The sequence below is a fragment of the Anabrus simplex genome, chromosome 1 (assembly GCF_040414725.1).
Source record: "Anabrus simplex isolate iqAnaSimp1 chromosome 1, ASM4041472v1, whole genome shotgun sequence".
Lineage (NCBI taxonomy): Eukaryota > Metazoa > Arthropoda > Insecta > Orthoptera > Tettigoniidae > Anabrus > Anabrus simplex.
Window position 1 is genome coordinate 1499808351 of NC_090265.1, and position 25165 is coordinate 1499833515.

At 39.5% G+C, this 25165-nt stretch overlaps 1 protein-coding gene across 2 annotated transcripts in view; it reads left to right on the forward strand.

Annotated features, from left to right (window-relative positions):
• LOC136858446 (unconventional myosin-IXa) overlaps positions 1–25165 on the forward strand; it is an 842620-nt gene that overhangs the window by 637100 nt on the left and 180355 nt on the right. For both annotated transcript variants that reach the window (XM_067137995.2, XM_067137996.2), the window contains one exon: positions 11295–11465. In XM_067137995.2, the coding sequence (XP_066994096.2) occupies positions 11295–11465 (171 nt within the window). The remainder of the gene's footprint in view (positions 1–11294; positions 11466–25165) is intronic.

The following is a 25165-nucleotide window of genomic DNA, read 5'->3' on the forward strand; positions in this document are numbered from 1 at the left end:
TGCATTCCATTCTCCCATCACAATTAGATTCTCGTCACCTTTTACATATTGCATTAAATCTTCTATCTCTTCATATATTCTTTCAATTTCCTCATCATCCTCTGAACTAGTAGGCATACAGACCTGCACTATTGTGGTGGGCATTAGTTTGGTGTCTATCGTGACGACAATAATTCTTTCACTATGCTGGTCCTCTTAGCTTACCCACTGTTCTATTTTCTTATTCATTATTAAACCAACTCCTGAATTTCCCCTGTTTGATTTTGTGTTGATAATTCGTTAGTCGCCAGACCAAAAATCCTGCTCTTCCTGCCAACGTACTTCACTTATACCAACTACATCTAACTTTAGTCTATCCATCTCCCTTTTCAGATTCTCTAACCTACCACAACGATTCAAACTTCTAACATTCCACACTCCGAATTGCAGAATGTCGGTATCCATCTTCCTGACGATCGCCCCCTCTCGTGTAGTGTCCATCCGGAGATCCGAATGGGGGACTAGTTTACCTCCGGAATATTTTACCCAGGAGGAAGTCATCATCAGTACATCAGAGAGAGCTGCATGTCCTCGGAAGTTAGTTACGGCTGTAGTTTCCCGTTGCTTTCAGCCGTGTAGCAGTATCAACACAGCTAAGCCATGCTGAGTATTATTACAAGACCATATCAGTCAATCACCTAGACTGCCACCCTTGCAGCTTCCGAAAGGCTGCTACCCCCCTTTCGATGAACCATTCCTTAGTCTGGTGTCTCAAAAGATACCCATCCGATATGGTTGCACCTGCGGCTCGGATATCTGCTTCATTGGGACACACAAGCCTCCCCACCACGGCAAGGTCACATGGTTCACAGGGGAGATCTGTTTACAAATCAAAGAACACTCAAGAGACATAATTATTTAGTGTCAAAACAATCCACAAAATGTCAGAAGAAACATTGCGAGGTGCGCTGACATTTAGTAACAACTAGCAAAAGCATACGCGTGTTAATATAATAGTATGTTCTGAATGTTGCAAATGCTATGCTGCCAGTAATGAACCCAGGTAATGAGTTGCCTGTGATGTTTGCCATTTCTAGGGTTAATTTGTTATGAGGGACAGATAGGCCTAATCATTCATTCATATGCAACATTTTATTTTGCAGCACCCTGATATAAGATGATGTCAGAGTACTTGGGAAATTGGTCAGCATTGCAGTATTGTTTTAAGAAAGGTTTCTACTGCAGAGGAGAACACCTTGTTGGTTACTATCTCACTAGAAAAATCTGTTTTTAAATGCAGCCCAGCCAGGATGTTCTCAGATTGTTAATTACCAATTATATTATGCTGGCCATAGTTACCACAGCGCTGCTAAAGAAGAGATTCCTCTTGACCATATTTTGAGTCAGATCATCTCAAATCATCTCATCGGATGACGCTACATTTAACTCGGTAAATGATAGACTAGTGCCTATCTAACCAGCCACAGAAAGCCCATCTTTAAGTATGTGGAGCAAAGTTCATGGAGGGGAGCATGGAGCAGTAAACACAGAGGCTGTAGTCGAGTCTTCCACTTACTTGTGCTCGACACCTCTCTTTCATCTGTCCTGTTGGACCTCCTTGATCAGCTGTTGTTCTCTTCCAACCCTGTTGGAATTAGGTTTGTGGGGTCTGGGAAGTCTTTCATTTTCAACTTTCATAGGGCCTTTTCCTATCTTTACCAATACCTTCATTTTTCAAAGTGTCAGAGGGGATGGTTTTCTCATTCTTTTTTCGCCTTAAACAATAATCACCAACAGCACTACTCTACTGTAGTGCATTGACCAGACTTCTGTGTTGTGTTAGGAGTAGGTGCCAATAGATGGGACTGGGATTGTTGTAATGAAGCCATCTTACCACAGACCTGTATTTACTTATCAAGCAAAATATTGTTCTATGTGTGAGAATGTGGTATCCAACTGGGGTGATTCCATTTCAGCGAGCTCTTTCCCCGATTTACACTAGTCATATTTATCACATTTGCTTTGCTCACTTTTGACTCAAGTCCCATTGAACATGTCTGTGACAAGATGAATCATCACATGCAGTCTAATTAGCTGCAGTCTTTTCCACAAAAAACCAGACTGTTATTGGAATCGAACATCTGACATGTAAGATCATGTGTCAAGATATAAGGCACTCGTACCTAAACAGAGAAATAATAATAATAATGGACACCAACAGAGGTTTGAGCTCAAACTATTTCTGTCTGTTACATGAAACTTTTCAGAATCGCCAAAAGTTCAAATGTAAAACTCCACTTCTCACAGTAGGTATAGTTAGATAATAGAATTCTAAAAATACTGTAATGTAAGAAACAAGGTCCATTATTTGAATTGCTGACCTTTGCCTGAGAGTACCGTGCACTGTAACTGTGCTATTCATGACATTGTACCTGCTGCTGAAGTAATAGTACTTCATAGTATACAATTTATTAATGGCAATTGCATGTTTTCACTTATTCATACAGTGTCGTGTTTAGAGATAGAAATCATAGAAGTTGAAAGTGCTACAAAAAAAAATTACCATGGTATTGCCATTTGAATCGTAATTACTGCGATTTTCAGGCAGAAATATCACCACTGAGCTATGTCCATGTGGTTATTGCTAGACTTCCTGTACTGATGCAGTGATTATCAGTGGTACTGTGAATTTCATAGTCAATTTCTTCTATATTTACTTCATTTCAAGCCACATTTCCATTAAAGCTGTCATGAATGGCATGGTGTCCTGCAGCGATTGTATCCTGAATATTAAGTGTGTGTTTCTGTAGTCACATCCTAGTTCGTGAACCATAGGCAACAGCTGAATGGCCTAGAAAGTGGTCCTCAGCGTCGGGATACCAGTTGCTATGGAATGGGAGTGGGCATCTCACAAGGGGCCATCAATCAATATTAAGAAAGCTTGAAACTGATTTATACACCATCCGAAAGAGCACACTAAAATATGTAAAACCCTCGAATATTACATCCTATCGTACATGTATCTATGAGTTACAGGGTGGTAAAGATGTGCTGGTGGGGGTCGCCAGTGTCCAATCGGAGTAAAGTTATTTTTGAACTGTTGGCGCGGTATAAGGAGAAGCGGGAGTGAGAGGGGGGCGGGGGAGGCAGGGAGACAGCACTGTAAGTGCAATGAACCATTTGAACATTGTATGCGTGTTAAACTATGTATTCATTTCTTTTAAATCATAACGCAGTAATCACAAAACTTGGAATTAATTTATACATGTTTTAAAGAAAGAATTAAATACTAACCTGCAGTTGTGTTGTAATCACATGAGGGATAAAAATATTCAAGGTAAACATGTATACACTGTATGTATGAGTATATACTAATTAAACAATTACATACCAGTAATGTGGCTGTCATGATCAATCCCCCTCAACATATTCAGTCTCCTGTGAATGATAATGTAAATTAAGAAATAATGTTCGAAACACAATAGCTTCTTGCACCAGCTACATTTGAGTAAAGAAAGCTGATTACAATTATTATTGTCCTCCATAAGAATTCACAAGTACCTTTCCTAATACAATAGTCTGTGCTATTTTCAAAAGTTCCATTTGTGCCAATTAGACCTGCTAATTTCCTTCCATGTCTATGTGACAAACGGAAACATGGTGAACATTCTTGATCGTAGATCAATGACATGCATTTGATAATATTGTTATGCTGATGCAAGTTCACATAGATGTTATTTAACATACAAAATCACAAGTATGTCAGTCCATTGTTTTGAACATTCAAAAAATAAAAATGCCTGTCTAGCAGTTGTAATTCAGAAGTTGTTTTTGCTCGAATGATTTGCACTTTAAACTTTTCAGGTTCATAGTTATATAATTAAAGTACTTCATGTATTAAATGATTATCCTTGTGAGGCGCCCAGGAATCCAGCAGTAAACAGTTCGATGGATCGGTGTAAAGTACAAATGTCAAATCCAGAAATATACGGAAAAATTCTTTTTGTCATTTTTCCAGATTTCAACCACTGCACAATTAAATTAGGAGCTTTGAACATACCCTGCTCGACAGCTTGACGTGGTGGCTTTGATTCCTGCAGTACGATAAACAGACAGGGAAGGAGACGTCCCATGCATGATACAATTGACATAATTGTGGATGAATGTGTCTCTGCGCTTTGTAATTGTGTAACACCACACACTATCTTCTTACCACGGCAATCAAGTGTTTTCACTAAGTTTTACAATATTTAAAATTCTTCCACCTTTTTGATACTTTTTTTGCCTTTTGGCAAATTTTTTATTTGTCAACAGTACATGTTTCGTTCCTTATTTAGGAACATCCTCAGCTGTTATTGTAGCTTAGGTGAATTGCTAAGATTTAAAACACGCTATTTTGCAGGTACGATACATTGATTCACTTAAAAACTAGTAAAAATACTAAAAAATTAAATATTAAAAACAATGTAGGGGTTAGTGTGTTAATGATATGAGAGCGGATGATTACATAGTTGGTCAGCTTAAAAACTGTGTCTATTCATTTGAATAGTTGTTAAAACATTTTCTTTCTTGTTACATTAAAATGTCTCTTTGCAGTTAAAAGCCTTAAAAAATGTTTGACTTCGTAACACTGTTCAAATTATTGAATGTTTTATCTTCTGTTCCTTCCAGGTAAGTTGTTATATATTGTGAGTTTGCTTATGGTGCCTTTGATTGAGTCTAATGTGGAACTTTGAAGTTGATTGCTGAACAATATTTGTGAAGGGAGCTTCGTTTCAATTTCTTGCTATGTTAGACTCCAATTCTACTGTGACCCTGGAGGGACGTTTGTTGCTGCTTTTCGTCTTGTATAGTCAAGACTATTAAAATTAAAATTAAAGACTATACAAGACGCAAAGCAGCAACAAACGTCCCTCCAGGGTCACAGTAGAATTGGAGTCTAACACAGCAAGAAATTGAAACGAAGCTCCCTTCACAAATATTGTTCAGCAATCGGCTTCAAAGTTCCACATTAGACTCAATCAAAGGCACCATAAGCAAACTCATAATATATAACAACTTACCTGGAAGGAACAGAAGATAAAACATTCAATAATTTGAACAGTGTTACGAAGTCAAACATTTTTTAAGGCTTTTAACCGCAAACAGACATTTTAATGTAACAAGAATGAAAATTTTTTAACAACTATTCAAATGAATAGACACAATTTTTAAGCTGACCAACTATGTAATCATCTGCTCTCATATCATTAACACACTAACCCCTACATTGTTTTTAATATCATTTAATTTTAATTGGTATTTTTACTAGTTTTTAAGTGAATAAATGTATCGTACCTGCAAAATAGCATGTTTTAAATCTTAGCAATTCACTTAAGCTACAATAACAGCTGAGGATGTTCCTAAATAAGGAACGAAACATGTACTGTTGATAAATAAAAAATTTGCCAAAAGGAAAAAAAAGTATCAAAACGATGGAAAAATTTTAAATATTGTAAAACTTAGTGATTAAATTTTGATACGGAAAATGAAGTTGATTACTTGCAAATCAAGTGTTTTCCCGAAATATCATTCTTTATTAATGCCAGACTGATTTGCATTATACACATTTTCAGCACCATACTGTTCTATGAGCAACATTGTCTCTTCTCTCCAAGAATGCAGTATGTTGTTAGTGGTTTCTTCTTCTTCTTCTCCTTTTCGTGTGACAGACTGCTTAAGTTTTTGTGATCCTGTGTGAAAATGCGGCTTGAAATTCCATCCCCATGTTGCACTTGCTGACAAAGGTAAATCCAGTTAATTTTCTTCTTCACGGGCCCATTTTGGTAAGTTCATATGGTACACTATCAAGTTGTTTGTGCAAGCTTTCATAAATTTAGTAAACACCAACTCATGCAACTGCTTATATTTATCTGTGACTGTTAAACTAGAAGATGGCTTCCCAATAGAATCCACTTTTACAATGTCTTCCTTAAAACGGTACAACTACATCTCGTTCTTCAATTGAGGATATCTGTTTTTCATAGAGTTTCATGATGAGTGAGGACATTTTTGCTTTGGCTTCCACTTCTTTGCACTCAACCATGTGTTTATTATCTCTATTTTTTCTTCCAATGACCATTCTACTCTGTTTTTCCGGGCTTTGTGGACCTTCTGATTTGAATTTCTGTTTTGATGAAGGAGAAGTAGATTCTTCTGTGGAGATTCGTATTTGTCAGGCACTAACACTGTTTCAGATACTGGTTCATATTCATTAATATCTAAAGTCTGCGTATATATTATTTCTGTATCAGCCTGTAATAAATCTACTAAATACTAAAACATTGTCTCGTCTTCTTTGCTTAGAATGGAGAGCTGGAAATTATTGTCTTTAAAGTGATTATTAAACGCATTCACTTCATTAAGAGGGTTCATTTTTATAGATAGAAGCTTACTTCGTAACGACCCATACACAACTCACGATACCTCACTGCACTCAGTGTGTGAGCTCGCTCTCTCACACACATGCAAGCAGTTCAAAATAACTTCATTCCAATTGGACACTGACGACCCCCACCCGCACATCTTTACCTCCCTGTAACTTGTAGATAGGATGTAATATTCGAGGGTTTTACATATTTCAGTATGCTCCTTTGAATGGTGTATAAATCAATTTGAAATTTTCTCTCAACGTTGATTGATGGTCCCTTGTCAGATATATTCTGAGTCATGGCGGCTGAGTCTGTGCTCAGGCGGCTAGGACTATACAGTCCACTGTTGGTCCCTAACCCATTAGAGGAGAGATTATGTATAAGTAAGGGTAGCATCCTGCTTCACAGAATTTTGGCCAAGCACGCTCAGAACGTTTTAATCAAGCCTCGGTCCTATGGGAGTAATGGTGCCCAACTCCCATTTGACAGGTGAGGGACTCCTTGGAAACCACTTGGTGAACTAAATGGAATTCAATGGGGAGCTATCCATATTGATGGGGCTTATGGAAGAAAGAAAGTAGAACTGGCTGAGTCAGCAAAGAAGATGTTTCTGGATGTGCTACAAGTACATCATATACAGGTAAGGGGAGGTAATGAAGAAGAGATAGGTTATAAAGTGTACTTGACAGGTTTCAAAAAGGGAAGGGCAGAGTATGGGGTAGGAAAATTCACCATGAATACCATTGCATGCAACATAGTTTCTGTTAGGCACGTAAATGCGCGATTGATGTGGGTAGACTTGGCAGCTGGAGGAATTTGCCCTTGAATTATCTGGGTATTCATCAAGTGAGGGTGCAGATGAGGATGAAGTCAACAAGTTTTATGAAGCATTGAGTGACATTGTAGTCAGGATCAACAGCAAGAATAGGATAGTGCTAATGGGCGATTTCAATGTAAGAGTTGGGAAACAAACTGCAAGATACGAAAGGGTGATTGGTTAATGTAGGGAAGAAATGGAAGCTAATAGGAATGGGAAGCATTTGTTGGACTTCTGTGGTGGTATGGGTTTAGCCATTACAGACACATTCTTCAAGCATAAGGCTATTCACCGCTACTCATGGGAGGGTAGGGGTACCAGATCTACACTGGCGGTAAAAGATATCCAAACACCAGGAAGGGGTTGTCCTAGAGTAACGAACGTTGGTAGGTGTGTGTATACATCTGAAAGATGACGTTGCTTCAAATTTCCCGCAGATCGCATTAGCTTGGTGCTAGTAGCGGCCCCATGATTTTGCACATCAGGTTTGCTGTACTGTGTGAGAGCGTTAGTTACCTGTGAGATTGGACGTTTTGACTGTGAGTGAGTCAAGAATTCCTTTACGACAACAAAGAAACCGGTATCAACAGCTCACTGCGGTTGAACAAGTGTCGTATAATAGGGCTACGTGTAGGTTGATTTTCCTTCTGCGCTATTGCAGAATGGCTTGGCAGGAATGTCTCCACTGTGCATGCATGCTGGCAGCAGTGTTCACGAGAAGGTATGATGCAACGTATGGCCATACGCCAGTTCTGCCTTGGTGATAGTGATAGCCGCGTGTTGGTTAGGAGGAGGCCAGGTGAGTGCCTGCATTCCGCCTGTCTGCAGCGTCGACACACTGGACCTACACCGGGAGTTCTGGTCTGGGGAGCAATTTCCTATGACAGTAGGAGGACACTCGTGGTTACCCCACGCACCCTGACTGCAGATGTGTATGTCCTTTGGGTGATCTGACCTGTTGTGCTGCCATTCATAAACAGCATTCCCGGGGGGGGTTTTACCAACAGGATAATGCACGCCCCCATTCCGCTGTTGTAACCCAACGTGCTCTACAGAGTGTCGACATGTTGCCTTGGCTTGCTCGATTCCCCAATGTCCCCAATCGAGCACGTATGGGACACCATTGGACGATAACTCCAGCGTCATCCACAACTGGTATTAACTGCCCCTGTATTGACCGACCAAGTGCGACAGGCATGGCACTCCATCCCACAAGCTGACATCTGGCACCTGTACAACACATTGCATGCTCGTTTTCATTCCTGCAATCAACAGTAGTGCGATTACACTGGTTAATAATGGACCAGCATGGCACATTTGCAATAGCTTTTCTTGCACGGATATTAACGTGTATTCTTGTACCTTCAATCAATTAAATATTTTACCTCAACAAACATGTTTCCGAAATTTCTGTATTCTACATTACTTATTTCATGGTGTTAAATATTTTTTCCCGCCAGTGTATAATACACTATATTAAACCGACTTGTAATTCGGGAAATCTGTTCGGAATATGCGGGTTTTCCAGGGATTTTTCGATGATACGGATCACTATCTGATCTTTAGTGAACTAATTATCTCTACGCTTAGGATAGAGATTAAAATTTGTCTGGAGATGAATAAGTGTAGAAAATCTCCAGGATGAGGAAATTAGAAGTACATGGATGTGATAAGTGAAAAGTTCCAAACAGTGGATGGTAAGCAGGTTCAGGATATAGAAAGATGCTGAGGTAGAAACAGCAAGTTAATGTCTAGGAACAACTGTGTGTAAAGATTGGAAAAAGCGAATGTCATGGTGGAATGATGAAGTGGGATTAGCTTGTAAATGTAAAAAGGAGGTATATAAGAAATGGCTCCAAACAAGGACAGATGCAGACAGGGAATTGCACGTAGTTGTTGAATCCAAAAAGAAGTCGTGGGAAAATTTTGGTAATAACCTGGAAAGGCTAGGTCAGGCAACAGGGAAACCTTTCTGAACAATAATACAGAATCTTAGCAAGGGAGAGAAAAAGGAAATGAATAGTGTTTTGGGTCATTCACGTGAACTGGTAACAGATCCCAGGGAATCACCAGACAGGTGGAACGAATATTTTGAAAATCTTCTCAACGTAAAAGGAAATCTTCCTGGTGACATCACGAACAACCAAGCTCATGGGGAGGAGGAAAATGATGTTGGTGAAATTACGCTCGAGGAAATGGAAAGGATGGTAAATAATCCCCATTGTCATAAAGCAGCAAGTATAGATGAAATTAGATCTGAAATGGTGAAATATAATGGGAAGGCAGGATGAAATTACTTCATAGAGTGATGAAATTAGCAAGGAGAGTTAGTGGGATACCTTTTGATTTTACAAAAGCAGTAATTGCCCTATCTAGAAAAAAGTGAACAGTAAGGTTTGTAACAACCAATCAAGGTATCTCATCGATCAGTATACCAGTGTTCACTGGCATCTTGGAAGTGAGGGTGTGATCAGTTGTTGAGAGGAAGTTAGATGTAAACCAGTGTGGTTTCAGACCGCAGAGGGGCTGTCAGATTCAGCTTTTAAGTATGCGGCAGGTAATTGAAAAATGCTACAAGAGGAATTGACAGTTAAGTTTTGTAGATCTAGAGAAAGCATATGACAAGAGTACCAAGGCAAGAGATGTTTGCCATACTGAGGGACTATAGGATTAAGGGTAGATTATTAAAATCAATCAAAGGCATTAAGTTGACAATTGGACTGCAGTGAGAATTGAGGGTAGAATGGGTCTTTGGCTCAAGGTACTTACAGGAGTTAGACAAGGCTGTAATCTTTCACCTTTGTTGTTCATACATTACATGGATCATCTGCTGGAAGGTATAAAGTGTCAGGGAGGGATTCATTGAGGTGGAAATGTAGTAAGCAGTCAGGCCTATGCTGGTGACTTGTCTTAATGGCAGGTTGTGCTGAAAGCCTGCAGTCTGATATCTTGGAACTTGAAAATAGGTGCAACGAGTATGGTATGAAAATTAGCCTTTCCAAGGCTAAAGTGAAAGAGAATTGAATGTCATACAGGGGATACAAAGCTGGAACAGGAAGGTCATTTCAAGTATTTAGGATGTGTGTTCTCCCAGGATGGTAGTATAGTAAGTGAGATTGAATCAAGGTGCAGTAAAGCTAATGCAGCGAGGTCTTAGTTCCGATCAACACTATTCTGTAAGAAGGAAGTCGGCTCTCATATGAAACTATCTCTACATCAGTCTGTTTTCAGACCAACCGTGCTTCATGGGAGTGAAAGCTGGGTAGACACAGGATTTCTTATTTGTAAGTTAGAAGTAACCGACATGAAAGTAGCGAGAATGATTGCTGGTACAAACAGCTGGAACTATGGCAGGAGGGTACTCAGAATGAGGAGATAAATGTTACATTAGGAATGAACTAAATGGATGATGCTGTTCGCATAAACTGCCTTTGGTGGTAGAGTCACGTGAGGCGAATGGAGGAGGATAGTTTACGTAGGGGAATAATGGACTCTTATGGAGGGTAAGAGAAGTAGAGGGAGACCAAGACGATGATTTAAAGATGAGAGGCCTAGAATAAAAGGAGGCCACAGAACTAGTTACAAGGGTACTCAGAATGAGGAGATAAATGCTACATTAGGAATGAACTAAATGGATGATGCTGTTCGCATAAACTGCCTTTGGTGGTAGAGTCACGTGAGGCGAATGGAGGAGGATAGTTTACGTAGGGGAATAATGGACTCTTATGGAGGGTAAGAGAAGTAGAGGGAGACCAAGACGATGATTTAAAGATGAGAGGCCTAGAATAAAAGGAGGCCACAGAACTAGTTACAAATAGAAGATTTTGGCGACGTTTAGTAAAATCACAGAGGCTTGCAGACTAAATGCTGAAAGGCATAACAGTCAACAATGAAATATGTATGTACATACTGTACGTATTTATTTTTTCATTGTATGTTTTCCTTTGTGCAAATTGTGTTGCAGTTGCACCAAATCAAAGATACTCTTCTATGCCTGATAAACATTATCTGTGCAAAATTTTGTGTTTGTCCAAGTGTACATTTACAACATATTGTAATGAATTAAGTTTTTATTTATTTCTTTGCAGATCTATAAGATTGAGAGTGAAGAAGGCAAGAAGCCCAGTGAGGTAGACAGAGTGTTCAAACAAGCTTTGCGTGAATTCAAGGACAATCTTGTTTCTACATATAGCGTAATCAACAAACAAGGGGAGACGTTTAACATAAAATATAAGGATCTCATAGCAAACTTTCTACATGTGAGTATGGCTTCACCCACCTGTAAATTCAATGCCCTCCTGTTTTTTAATATGTGTGGATTAACACTCCAAATCCTCGTCTCAAACCTCAGTTTAAGATTTGCCTTTCTTCCTATATACCCTCTAGCATAAATGTGGTGGCCTGCTGTCTGAATGCTAGCACCATTAACTAACTTGGCCATTCGTAGTGTGAGGTACTTGAATGGACTCTAATGTAAATGCATATTTGGTAATCCAAAGTACACATTTCTCACTGTGATGAAATAATTATTACAAAAATATGTAATTGGTGATTTGATTTAGTAATTCACATGCATAATCAACCAGTTTCTGATATTTTATTGTTTTAGATTATAGTAATAAAAGTTCAGTTGCACACTCACCTAACTTAGTCATACTTTTTTACTAATTAAATCATAAACTGGTACAGATCTTGGAGGTTCAGATCTTTAATCCTCATACTGATAGTGACTGTCTTGCGTGAGTCTGATCTCACTTTCACTCTGAGCTTAATTTTTTTTCTTACTTTTTTTATAACATCCATCTATCCACACTGAAAGTACAGGGAGTTTAGTTGGCTTGTGTCAAGCCTAGCGTGATAAGAAGTGTTGAAAGCCTAGGCAGTAGATGCTTAACTCTGTTGCTCATTTCACTAGCAACAATTGGACTTTTATGGTGTGTTGTAAGGTTATTATCACGATGGTTAAGTACACTACACCGTAAATAATATTTTTGATTGAGTGTTACTCGTATAAGAAGAAGAAATCAGTTAAAAGGTGTCTTCAAAAGTTTCGTAGACAGTTTCCCAGTTCTACAGTACCATCTAAACATTACGTACATCAACTTAATCGCAAGTCATTTCGTAACTAATCAGATAAAACAGCGTAAATCCATAGCATATCTGAGACAAGCATTTTGAGTGCGTTGTAGTTTCAAGCGTAATTCTTTTGTTATATCCGTAAGAATTACATCACAGTAGTCAAAAATGGGAAATAATAATGACCGAACAAGTTGAATTTTTAGTGATCGAGGGAATACATTTCTGAAACGTTTTAAGGGGTGCAAGCCACAATAAACCTTTTTGCAGATATTCTTAACTTGCGCTGTCCAGTTTAGAGTTTCCGTTATAATAACACCAAGGTTAGAAACTGATTCACAATAAGGTATAACAGTATTATTTAAAGTTACGGGAGGAATGCAATTTTGTTTTAAAATGTGAAGATTCTTTGATGTACCGATGATAATGGCTTGCGTTTTATGGGGGTTTAATTTAAGGTTGTTTTTAATTGCATAGCTATTAATTTGCTCAAGGTCAGCATTTACATTACATATTGCTTGTTGTATATTATGAGTTCTAGTGTGGTAATAAATTTGCAGATCATCAGCATAAAGATGGTACTTGCAGTGCTTAATTGATCTGGTGATATCATTTATATATAAAGTGAATAGGAGAGGGCCTAGGACTGACCATTGTGGAACACCAATATTTTTTGTTCGCCACGTTGATTTATTATTATTTGCAACCACACACTGCCGGCGGTTTGTGAGGTAAGAATAGAAAAATTCCAGCACTTTCTGGCTAAAGTTTAAGGACTGTAATTTGGAAAGAAGCAACCTAGGTTCGACAGTATCGAATGCGCTACTGAAATCTAAAAGAGTAAGTATTGTCACTTGTTTGTTGTCCATTGCATATCTAATGCCATCTGTCACTTTCAGCAGAGCTGTCATGGTACTATGTTTTTTCTTAAAGCCTGATTGGTAAGAGTCGAGTAAAGCATATTTATGTAAGTACGTAAGGATTTGGTCATGTACCAGGCGTTCCAGCACTTTGGACAAGGGTGGTAGGATAGAAACTGGTCGGTAATCTGAAGGAATACTGGGTCCATCCTTTTTTGGGATTGGGATGACGAGGGCATCCTTCCAACCATCCAACCATTCGTTAGTCTGGTCTCTCAACAGATACCCATCCGATATGGTTGCATCATTGGGACACGCAAGCTTCCCCACCGCGTCAAGGTCACATGGTTCGCAGAGGAGGATTATTATTATTCTAAAAATTATTATTATTACTTGTACAGTTATGAAAATTATTATTATTATTATTATTATTATTAATATTATTATTATTATTATTATTATTATTATTATTAGTTGCTCTTACAGTGGATTCGGCCGACGTGAAGTGTAAATTTAAGTCATCAAGGGATACATTCGGCGCCTGCTTTAGTAACTTTCGACCTATACCCATCGTTCGTAATTGTTTCCATATTTCTGTCGAGTTCTTGCATTTCGATACTTGACATATGTGTTTATATTTACTGTTTCTGATTAACTGTTTAACCCTGTTGTGGAGAACGCGGTAATTTTCAAAGTCATTAGCATTACCCGTTTGTTTAAACCTTCTGTACCATGAGTCACGCTTTGCCATTTCGGATTTAATCTCACTAGTCAACCACGGAGAAGGTGGTCGAGTCACCCAGATCTCTTTCTTGGGAGCAAATCTGTCATACAGTTCTAACACCAGATCAGATAGTTTATTTATTTTTACGTCAATATCATCCATGTGTAAAATATCGTTCCACGGCAGATAATATGCTTCGTGTCGTATTCTTTCCTTGTCCAGATTTTTTATATCCCTGCGTGTTATATATTTAGTTTCATATTTTGGCATCTTTAATGAATAGCAGACATATATTAGATCATGGGTAGAAATACCTGGCACTGCAAGCTGTCTGTGATTTAAAACTTTCTGAGTATTGTTAGTTATGATCAAGTCAACCAAAGTATGAGTCGTCCGGTTTACTGTATGTAGATGGTTAGTAGCATTTAGAGGTAGGATGTTCAGGTCTAAGCTAAAGAACATATTTTGTAAACGCAATGAGTCGTTTGTCACAGTCAGCAGATTTGTATTAAAATCTCCAAGTATAATTATATTTTCGTACAGTGGAATTAACTTGGCTAAACAAATTTCAAGGTCCGATATATGTCTTACGTCTGGGGGTTTATAAACTACTCTGATCAGTACTTTTTGATTGTTAGCCGAAACTTCTATAAACATAAACTCAGGTCGACTGGGAATTTTCTGGTCTGAAGTAGCCACTATTTTACTTTTGAGGTCATTACGACAGTATATAGCACACCCTCCCCCTATACGTTTTCTTTGGTCTAGACGGTGTAAAGTCATGTTATTTAATTCAACCGGGCCTGAGTTTAGTGAGGGTTGTAACCAAGTCTTAATCACCTTGTTCTCACCGCAAGTACTTCCAGGGGCACAATCACATTCACTCACACACATACACACACATTTATATAAACTACAACATTATCCATTAATGCCATCTCAGTAATGAGTCCGTATCAATGCTCACTCTTGTTTTACATTAAACTAACAAGTTGTACCATTGTAGTAATTAACACCTTTCGTCCATTGTCACATAGCACAACAATGCGACCGTCCTGGCTCCAGACACGATTTAAGCCAAAGTGATCTCGTGCACGATTTTAAATGTTTTTCCTGGTACCCGTGAGCGATTCCGTCAGGAGAAGGTGCGTGCCTTTTAGCCGACGTTTAGCTCTCCAAATGCGGTCACGATCCTGGTACCGCAGGAACTTAATAATCAGTGGGCGTTTACCTGTGGCAACCACATCAGCCGTTGTTCGCTTCGGAACACCTAGGAAACAAGACTGCAAGTCAGTCCACATAAGTCGCTTTGGGGAGTATATCAGGAAACCAGTAGGCCTATTTCACATTCACCAGCACGTAATGCATTGGAATTATTACGTTTACAATCTTATCGGTGTCATTCAGTCCATATGAAACAGCCTTCAGATTTCATTGGAAAATTAACATTTGCTATTGGCTAATGAATAGTGTCCAGCTACACAGTCTGGGGGTAGCGTGCCTGCCTCTAACGTGGAGGCCCCGGGCTCGATTCCCAGCAAGGTCAGGGATTTTTACTTGGTCCTAAAACTTGGTTCAAGGTCCACTCATGTGATTACAATCGAGGAGCTACCTGACAATAAGACGGTGACCCTGGTCTAGAAAATAAGAAATAACGACAGAGAGGAGTCTTTGCACTGGCCATGCCTCACCTCATAATCAGCAGGCCTTCAGGTTGAGCAGCAGTCACTTGGTAGGCCAAGGCATGTCAGGCTGTAGTGCTATGGGGTTTTTGTTTAATGAATAGTGTCCATGATGGTATCGTGGATTTGAACGTTCGTTTTTATGAGCGACGAAGCATGGTTTCAGTTAAATGAGTATGTCAATTCACAGAAGAATAGCCTAGGATCTGTTATACAGAGAACCCGCACATTTTACAGTTGACACCTCTGCAAGATGGGAAAGTGGATGCGCTATTAGTGACCGATGAATTATCGGTCCGATAGGTTTTCAGGACACGATTACTTCCGATCGTTATATTCACAACATTCTCGAACCATTTTTTGCTGAGCTGACCAAAGAAGAAAACAAAGTACAGCAATATCCAGCAGGATTGTGCAACAGCCCATACGGCATCTAACTCTATGCGACGGTTGCAGGAAGTGTTCGATGATGATCAGATCATCATAAAGGCCTATGTCCCCCTCGTTTGCCTGACTTAAGCACATGTGACTTTTATCTACAGTGAAATCTCAAAGGAAAAGTTTAGAGGAATAATTCTCGAACTGCAGACGAATTAAAAATCAAAATTATGAACAAATTGCATTCCATCAGCATCCATGAACTGCGAAGTGTGTTTTGAAATCTCATTACAAGATGTGAAGCTTGCATCGCAGCTCAAGGAGCACTTGCAATATTTTTACTGTAAATACTGGTGCATTTAGTTTCATTTACTATTTTATTTATTTATTTATTTATTTATTTATTTATTTATTTATTTATTTATTTATTTATTTATTTATTTATTTATTTATTTATTTATTTATTTATTTATTTATTTATTTTCTTTGTGTTTAGGCCATCTGGGGACCACAGTGCTTGTGTTCTATAGCTGTCCCTTTTGGGGTACTGAATTGTGTTCTTAGTGGCCTTTTGAGCGTTCCTGTTGGCCCAGTATTCCTTCATTTTCTTGTTGAATTCTTTCATGCGCTCCTCTGACCAATTCAGAGCTCCTTTGTGGTTTTTTTGTTTGTTTTGTTTTGTTTTGTTTTGTTTTGTTTTGTTTTGTTTTGTTTGTTTGTGGCTATTTCTAGCCGAGTGCAGCCCTTGTAAGGCAGACCCTCCGATGAGGGTGGGCGGCATCTGCCATGTGTAGGTAACTGCGTGTTATTGTAGTGGAGGATAGTGTGTGGTGTGTGAGTTGCAGGGATATTGGGGACAGCACAAACACCTAGCCCCCGAGCCACTGGAATTAACCAGTTAAGGTTAAAATCCCCGACCTGGCCGGGAATCGAACCCGGGACCTTCTGAACCGAAGGCCAATACGCTGACCATTCAGCCAACGAGTCGGACAGCTCCTTTGCAACTAGCTGATATAAGGGATGTTAGGAAAGGTTTAGTTTTGACCATTAAACGGTATGCATTCCTGTAAGTTATGGCAGCTTGATTAATATTAAGCTCTGAAAGATCTTTGTGCACTGGTTTGGTCCAGGGGAATCCAGTAGCTTTGCCTTTGTTAGCAACCTTGAAGATCTTATGGGATAATCTATTAAGATCCATTCTATATAGGTGTCCATAGAAAGTCAGGCGTTTTCTTCTGATGGCATCTATGAGGTTTTCTTGATGCTGGTAGAGCTCATTGTTGGGTTTGTACCATCGCCTTCTATCTGGTAGGATCCTTGGCCCTATTATTCTTCTCAAGAATTTCCATTCTTGTACTTCCAGGGCTCTCAGTGGGGTCTTTTTAGTTAGGGATAGGCATTCTGCTGCGTAGAGGACTGATGGTCTGACTACTGTATTATAGTGTCTCAGTTTTACATTCTTTGATAAATTCTTTGAGGCATACAGTTTTCTGCAGGCTTGGTAGGCCTTGTCTAATTTGATTTTCCTTTGTTCAAGAGCCATCGTTTCACTTAGGTCCTCTGATATCCACTCTCCAAGATACTTCACATTTTTAGCTCTCTTGATATGCTTTGTATCACTGACTCCCATTGTTGTAGGGGCATCTTTGATGTTGGTGCTAAACTCTGTCTTTCCAATGTTGGTCAAGAGACCCGCTTTAGCTGCTATAGAGTGCAGTGTTTGAAGCTGCATAGTGGCCTCATGCATGTCGTTTGCTAATAAAGTATGGTCATCAGGAAAGGCCAGGCATGGAATCCTCAAGTTGTCTGCTTTATAAACCCTATCCTTAATCCAGTGTTCTCAGGTAATGACCTGGTCCATTCTCTTATGATCTTTTCCAGGACACAGTTAAATAATATGCATGAGATACCATCTCCTTGCCTCACCCCTGTTTTGATTGTGAAGCTCTCTGATAATCGACCTCTAAATTTAACTTTGGAAGTGGTGTTGTGCAGGGTGGCTTGCACCAACCTATTAATTTTTTCGTTTAGTCCAAGTTCTCTTAAGGTGTTGAAGAGTGTGATTCTATCCACGGAGTCATATGCCTTCTGAAAGTCGACAAGGATAGCTACCCACTGTCGGCACCTTTTCTTGCTATATTGAAGGATGGTCTTCAGATTTTGTATCTGTTCAGCACAAGACCTTGCAGTTCTGAACCCTGCTTGATATTCTCCTAATTCTGTATCCAGTTGTCTTGTTATATGCCATTCCAGAATCTTGGAAAAGACTTTATATGATACTGAAAGTAGTGATATTCCTCTATAGTTGCTGGGATCTGTTTTGCTTCCTTTCTTGTGGATTGGGTGGATAACGGCTGATGTCCAATCATCTGGGAGACTTTCCTTTGCCCATATGTCCAGGATTATTTTGTGTATGTGCCTGAATGTTTTCTCACCAGCTTGTTTCAACATTTCTGCTACCAATCCGTCTTCTTCAGGGGCTTTGTTGTTCTTGAGATGTTGAATGGTCTCTTTTACTTCTTCATAGGTGGGAGGAGGGATGTCTTTGGTGTCCAGGTTAGCTGGTTCTCTAACTGGGAGGCGTTGCACAGGTTCTTCAGCATTCAAAAGTCCTTGGAAATAATCAGCTAGGGTCTTGATGCAGTCATCATCATTGAGGCACGGTGATGTGTCTTTTCTCTGGAGGTGTAAAGTTTGGGATGTGAACTGGGTCGTCTGTTGTTTTAGACCTTTGTTATAAGTCTCTAGAGTAGTTTCTTCCAAAATCCTCCGCTTGTTTAATAATTTCTTTATTGTATTTTATTTCTGCCCCTCTTATGATGCTGGAGGTGTTCTTTCTTTGTGTAATAAAGGCTTGTAGATTGGCTTCATTTATGATGGTTCCATTTGAGCCATGCTAGTCGCCTGGCTTCTATAGCCTCATCGCATTTGTTAGACCACCATGGGTGCTTGTTTCCTTTAGGTCTGTTGGAGATTGTCTTCTGAGCAGCGTCTGTTATAGCATCCCGAAGTGGGTCCAGTTTTGTAGTGGTAATTCTATTGATGTGTTGGTTCAGACTCTCCTGGTAACTTGCATTGTCTTCTTTAAGTTTGGTGATATCAAACCTAGGAATCTTCTTTTTCTTCATAAGCATAGCCTTGGTCTTATACAGTGGTTTCAGATTCATCGTAACCATGGACAAGTAATGATCGGAGTCTATGTTAGCTCCTCGTAAAACCTTCACGTTCATAATGTCGCAGTGGTGCTTCTTGTCTATTGCTAGGTGGTCAATTTGGAACTCACCCATCATGCTGTTTGGGCTGCGCCATGTCATGGCCTTCGTAGGTAGGCATTTAAAAGCCGTAGACTTCAAGAGTAATCCATACTTGGTGCACAGACTGATTAGCCATTCCCCATTCTTGTTGGTTCTCTTGTAGGTGGGGTATCTTTCTACAATCTTCCAGTATTTCTGTTCTCTCCCAATCTGGGCGTTGAAATCTCCTAGCAATATTGTCGTTTGATGTGGGATGTGGTCTAGGGTTTCCTCAAGGGTGTCCCAATACTGATCTGTAGTCTGTGGGTTTTTCTTTTTAGAGTAATTGGTAGGCGCATGGAAGTTAACCAGAGAGTATCTCCTATTGCTAGACCTGAAGGATAGTACTGAAGTTCTGTCATTGGGTGAAGAGAAGCCAAGTATGCTAGCAACTAGTTTATGGTGTACTGCGAACGCTGTCCCCAGGAAGGGTACATTCATCATGACTCTCTTACCAGGCTTTCCCTTATGTATTCTATATTCTTGAGACTCCATGGCATCTTCATCTGGGAACCTTGTCTCTTGTAAGGCTGCAATGCTGATGTTCTTATCTTTCAGGATTTCAAGGGTGTGTTTAAGTTTCCCAGTCTTGATCAGGGAGTTAATATTGATCCTTTTTCGTTCAGTTCTGACTGGGTCACATGAAGGTATAGGTCCCCCAGAATCCGACGACCAAAATGCCCCGTCATGAACGGGGGTGGATTGGTTACCACCTTAGGATCTATCATTATTGTTTTCGTACTTCATGTTTGATACAGTCTATCAGACAAGTGTGTATAGTTGGTCACCCCGCTGGGATTGGTTACCCAACCTTCCACTGGGTTGCTCAGCTTAACAGGGACACCTCTTGTAGGTTACATGCTGAAGTTGGAGTGAAAGAGGCTAGTTGGATTCTCTTGCTGAATCCAGTATTTTATGTTGCAGATACCCGGCAGTGACACATTTCACTCCCATTTGCCTGGAGCCACAAGGACTCCTATCAGGTTAATTCCTGGGACCATTTTTTGATTTTTTTGAGCATGTACATAGCTGGTCAGCTCAATTTTGTTTTTTAGTTTCTAAAAGCTTAATCATGCTGGTTCTTTGGGACTACAATGTCCGCTCGCCATTGCAGGCACTGCGCTTGCTGTCGCTGCTTTTCTGCACTCGTAAGCCTCGGCACTCTAATCTGCACTCTTAAAATATACTCCCTGTAAATATCTACTTAAGCCTTGCTGTCGCTGCTTCTCTGCACTCGTAAGCCTCGGCACTCCAATCTGCACTCTTAAAATATACTTCCTGTAAATATCTACTTAAGTGCTTTTCTACTCTGATGGCGGGCGACGTACATGCTGTCAGGGGAAGTGGGGTGTGGGCAGTATGTCACTGCCCAATCAGACAAAAGATCGCCTAGCGGTGGCGCTGAGAACTATTCAGTCGCCCGGAAACTTTGCCGCGCTCACTTCGCTCCACGAACTGCTGTGTTGCCGAGTAGTCTTACTGTGTGCGTTGGGTATTACAAAGAGTTTCTTTGACGAGTTTGTTTTGTGAGTAATTCTTGCCGCGTCCTTTACTGCATTCTTTGATTAACATTTTCTTGGTATGTGATGTGACGTTAGTTTTTTCTATTGTTTTTTGTGTTGCTCTGTGTTTTTTTTTAATATAATAATTGCACTATATATCTTACAATGGCGAAAAGGAAGGAGATAAGGAGCCAGGGTAGAAAACTGATCAGCAATGTTCATGAATATTTTCAAAAGGAAGCAGAAAATAATGGCCCTTTAGTGAGTGTGTATAAAGTGCAGCAGAGAGTGTCGGAAGCTTGTCAAGTTAGTACGCGAACCATTCAGCGTATAGTAAAGGAAGGTAAAGACAGTACCCAGTCATCTGGTTCCATCTCATTTCAATTACCACGCAAACGAATCAAAAGAAACTGTGTAACAAAGGCAATCGACGGATTCCATAAAAATGTAATAAAAACAACTCTCCTCAGTTATTGCGTAAAGGATGAATACCCGACACTGAACAAATTACGTGGTGATTAGAAAGAGAGATACAATTTAAATGGGGAGTTACTTCATTGTGGAGGATACTAAAGTCTATGGGGTTCAAGTATAAAAAAGCAACGACGGGAGAAGATTTTTAATGGAGACAGCTGATATAGTAACAGCTAGAGTAACGTTTTTGAGAAAAATGCCTCTTCTGAGGAATAAGGACCCATCGCCCCATATATTTTATTTAGATGAGACTTACATTCATCAGAATTACGCTCCAACGAAAATCTGGCAAGATAAAGAAGGTACAGGAAGTTTAAAATTCCTGTGGGGAAAGGTGGACGAATTACTGTTTGTCACGTAGGTTCCAGTCGCGCTGGTTTTCTACAGGAGTGTAAATTGGTTTTCAGGCCAACGGTGAAATCGACCAGTGATGACTACCACACTGATATGAACGTTATGGTTTTTAAAGAGTGGTTTTTGAAGTTTTTAGACGCTCTTGACGAAAGGAAATTCAAAGACGCAGTGCTTGTAATGGACAATACCAGCTACCATTCAGTACAGCTAGAACGAATTCCTACAACGAACACACGAAAAGCTGATATTATATCGTGGTTATCTGCTAGGAATATTCCTCATGACAGCAATTACACCAGACTCGAACTGTTGTCTCTTGTGAAACAATTCAAGCCAAAGGCAAAAATGTACGAAATTGATGCACTTGCTAACAGAAAGGGTCATACTGTTGTTCGCCTGCCACCCTATCACTGTCCATATAACCCCATAGAGCTGGTTTGGGGAAACGTTAAAACTGCTGTAGGGAAAAGGAACAAAACGATCAAACTAACTGACGTCCAATCTTTAATGGAAGAGGAGCTGGATAAAGTACCGTAACCGAACAGGAGTGGAAGGCTTGTGTGTCACATGCTGAAAAATTTCAAGAGGACAATTACAAAAGGGACGTGGTATTGGACACAGTCATGGACGATATCATCATAAATTTGCGAGACGACAGCCACAGTGAGGAGTCGAGTGACGGGGATATTTTCGGTGACAGCTCTGGTGACGATGGCGAGTGTCAGGGTGCTGTAACACGGATCCTTCAGCTGGAATAAGATAAAATAAGAAAATGTGTTGTGTAACTCTGTACTTTTGAACAAATTGTTTTTCAGTCTGTTGTCAATGCACTTGTTATATGCATTATTAATTAACTCGTATCATACTACATCGAAGATATAAGAAAATAATAGAAATAAATAATAAATAAAAATAAAAAAACTCATCCACGGGCCATAATCGAACTATAACATACGAAGCTCTGTATTTCATTGTTATGTGGATTTCAACACAACTTTAACGCACGCTGGCGCTCCTGGCAACGTTGTAGTAGTGGCATCTGTCTCTCTCCCTCAACGGCTTCTTGCGTCGTGCTGGATTGGTCGGCCCCATGCTCCCCGCTTCCCCTGACAGCATGTACGCAGCCCGCCATCAGAGTAGAAAAGACCTATAGAACCTAAGGTACTCAATCCTAAGAAAGATATTTTTCTGCACTGCATGTTTTCATTCATATTTAAAATTAACTATAAAGCCTTACAGTATCGTACAACATCCATTTTTACAAAGGCTGCTTTTTTGTTTTGTTTTGGTTTTTCAACCTCCAGTCATGCATGTAAGTAAACAAGAGCCAGGTCTGTGTGTTGTGTGATTGCGCAACATCCCCCCACAACCTGTGCCACTGACGGCTCCAATGTGCCTGTCGTAACCAATCTACTGGCAATTGAACATGGCTGCTGAGATCAATACTCCCACTAAGTGAGAGTTGCGAATTGTGATACATGATGCTAGCAGAAGGATGTAGTGCTGCTAAAATCCATCGCAGAATGAGTGTAGTATATGGTGAAAAATGCGTGAGTGATGGTAGTGTACGGGAATGGTGTTGGAAATTTAAAGAAGGGCATGTTCTACATTTGAGGAATGTGAGATAAACATGTCCATATGTAGTCTATTCAATCTGCATGAATGATACCAGCCCACACATTGACAGTGAACTGTTGATGATGAGAATGGGGTTTTTGTGGCAGGTGGAATTTCTATCACATAAACATATGGACTGCATAGACTGAAAATGCATGTTCTAATAACTAATTGTACCTGAGACACTGGTTAATCATAGTATCCCACCTATTTGATCCCTATTATGAGGTAAATTTTCATCGCTGTCTTTAACTAGGTATTTCCAGCTCTGGACTGGACCTTGGCATTCTTAGAACGCCAGCAGAGAACTGTTCATGAAACGTGAAAAAGTGTGCCATTTTCATTGACCATTTCATATGATAGCATTGCTTTTAACTGCAACATTCCAGACGGTTAATATTATAGATGGGTGGGTTTTAATGAAACTTGGTGTTTCAGTTTAGAATAAGGTTGGTAAGTATCTTAGCTATACCTTGCCTGAAAAATTTATCTTGGAGGGCGTGCTTCAGAAGAGGAGTGTGACAGCCTTCGGCAGCCGTCACGGTTGCTACCCTTGCCACTAGAGAAAGATTTCAGTAATTCTATTCCTGATGCAGTTGAAACTGGGAACAGGCTATGAATTTTCAGGGGGTGCTTCCGAAAGGAGTCTAAAGCTTAAAACTCGATGTATCTTTGTTACATTTGGTTTCACATGAAAATAGCTCATGGCAAATTTTTGTTCTAGCTCTTTTTCTGTTTCACTGAAAAATAAGGGAAATTCCTGTGGCAGTCATGTGAAGTGAAATAGCCTATAACTTTTAACTGGCCTGACTCCTCTGATTACAAATCACTTCAGATACTCCAGGATGTTGAAGTTCCAATATATTCACATAAATACTTTCAGCTCATCTGAGGTCTCTCTGCAGCAAGTACTCCTCAACCTTCTTCTTCTTAATTATTGTATTATTAATTTAATAATGCATTTTTGCTGGGATAATAGTATCTTCATTAAATCTAAGGCTCAGCCAGGCTGAGTGGCTCAGACGGTTGAAATGATAGCCTTCTGACCCCAACTTGGCAGGTTGGATCCTGGCTCAGTCCGGTAGTTTTTAAAGGTGCTCAAATACATCACCCTTGTGTCGGTAGATTTACTGACACTAAATAACTCCTGCGGGACTAAATTCCGGCACCTCGGCGTCTCCATAAACTGTAAAAGTTGTTAGTGGGACATAAAGCAAATATCATTATTAAATCTAAAGCTCCAGATGCTCAAATCTTGTACAGATATCATCTTTTAATGTCTTCATGTAACATATAAACCTGATACAATTTATAACATCATGTCTTCTTTCATAACCAACTTCAAATCTGTACCTTCATCTGTACATCTGCATCTCTTATCCCCATAACAAACTTTACATATCTTATCTTGTTAACAAACTCTAGATCTCTTCCGTAACCAACTCCATATCTCTTTCTACCATCTACCCATTTCACACTCTCATCAACATGTTTTTTTTTTAATTGACTCAATCATCATGGCAACACTTTACTTTACTTTTTTATTGTTATAACAAAAAACCGCTGTAAAACATATACCCATATAATATTCCACTTCTGTACCATTACAAACTAGCTCTATAATCTGATAAAGTAGTTGAAACCTATTGAAATTGTTTAATTTTGTGTGTGTGTGATCCAATAATGCTGTTTATATATTGGTGTTTAGTACTTCTTGGTAGAAATTGGGAGTAGTGATATTTATTTGAATTTATATAGTGTAATTCAGTTGATGTTCTTGCTACAGGTGACCATGGAGAATGTATTAGCCAAGGACATTGCATGTGGTCTTTATAGGATTAATCTTTTAAGTGATGTATTCTTCAGCATAATAGGGTTGTGATTGTGGTTATTTATATTGATTTTTATACGATACTATGTTATCTGTGTTTTCGTCAGTATATTTTTTGATATAATCTTTTCAAATTGAATGTGTGTACATCTTCAGTCTGGGAAGTCA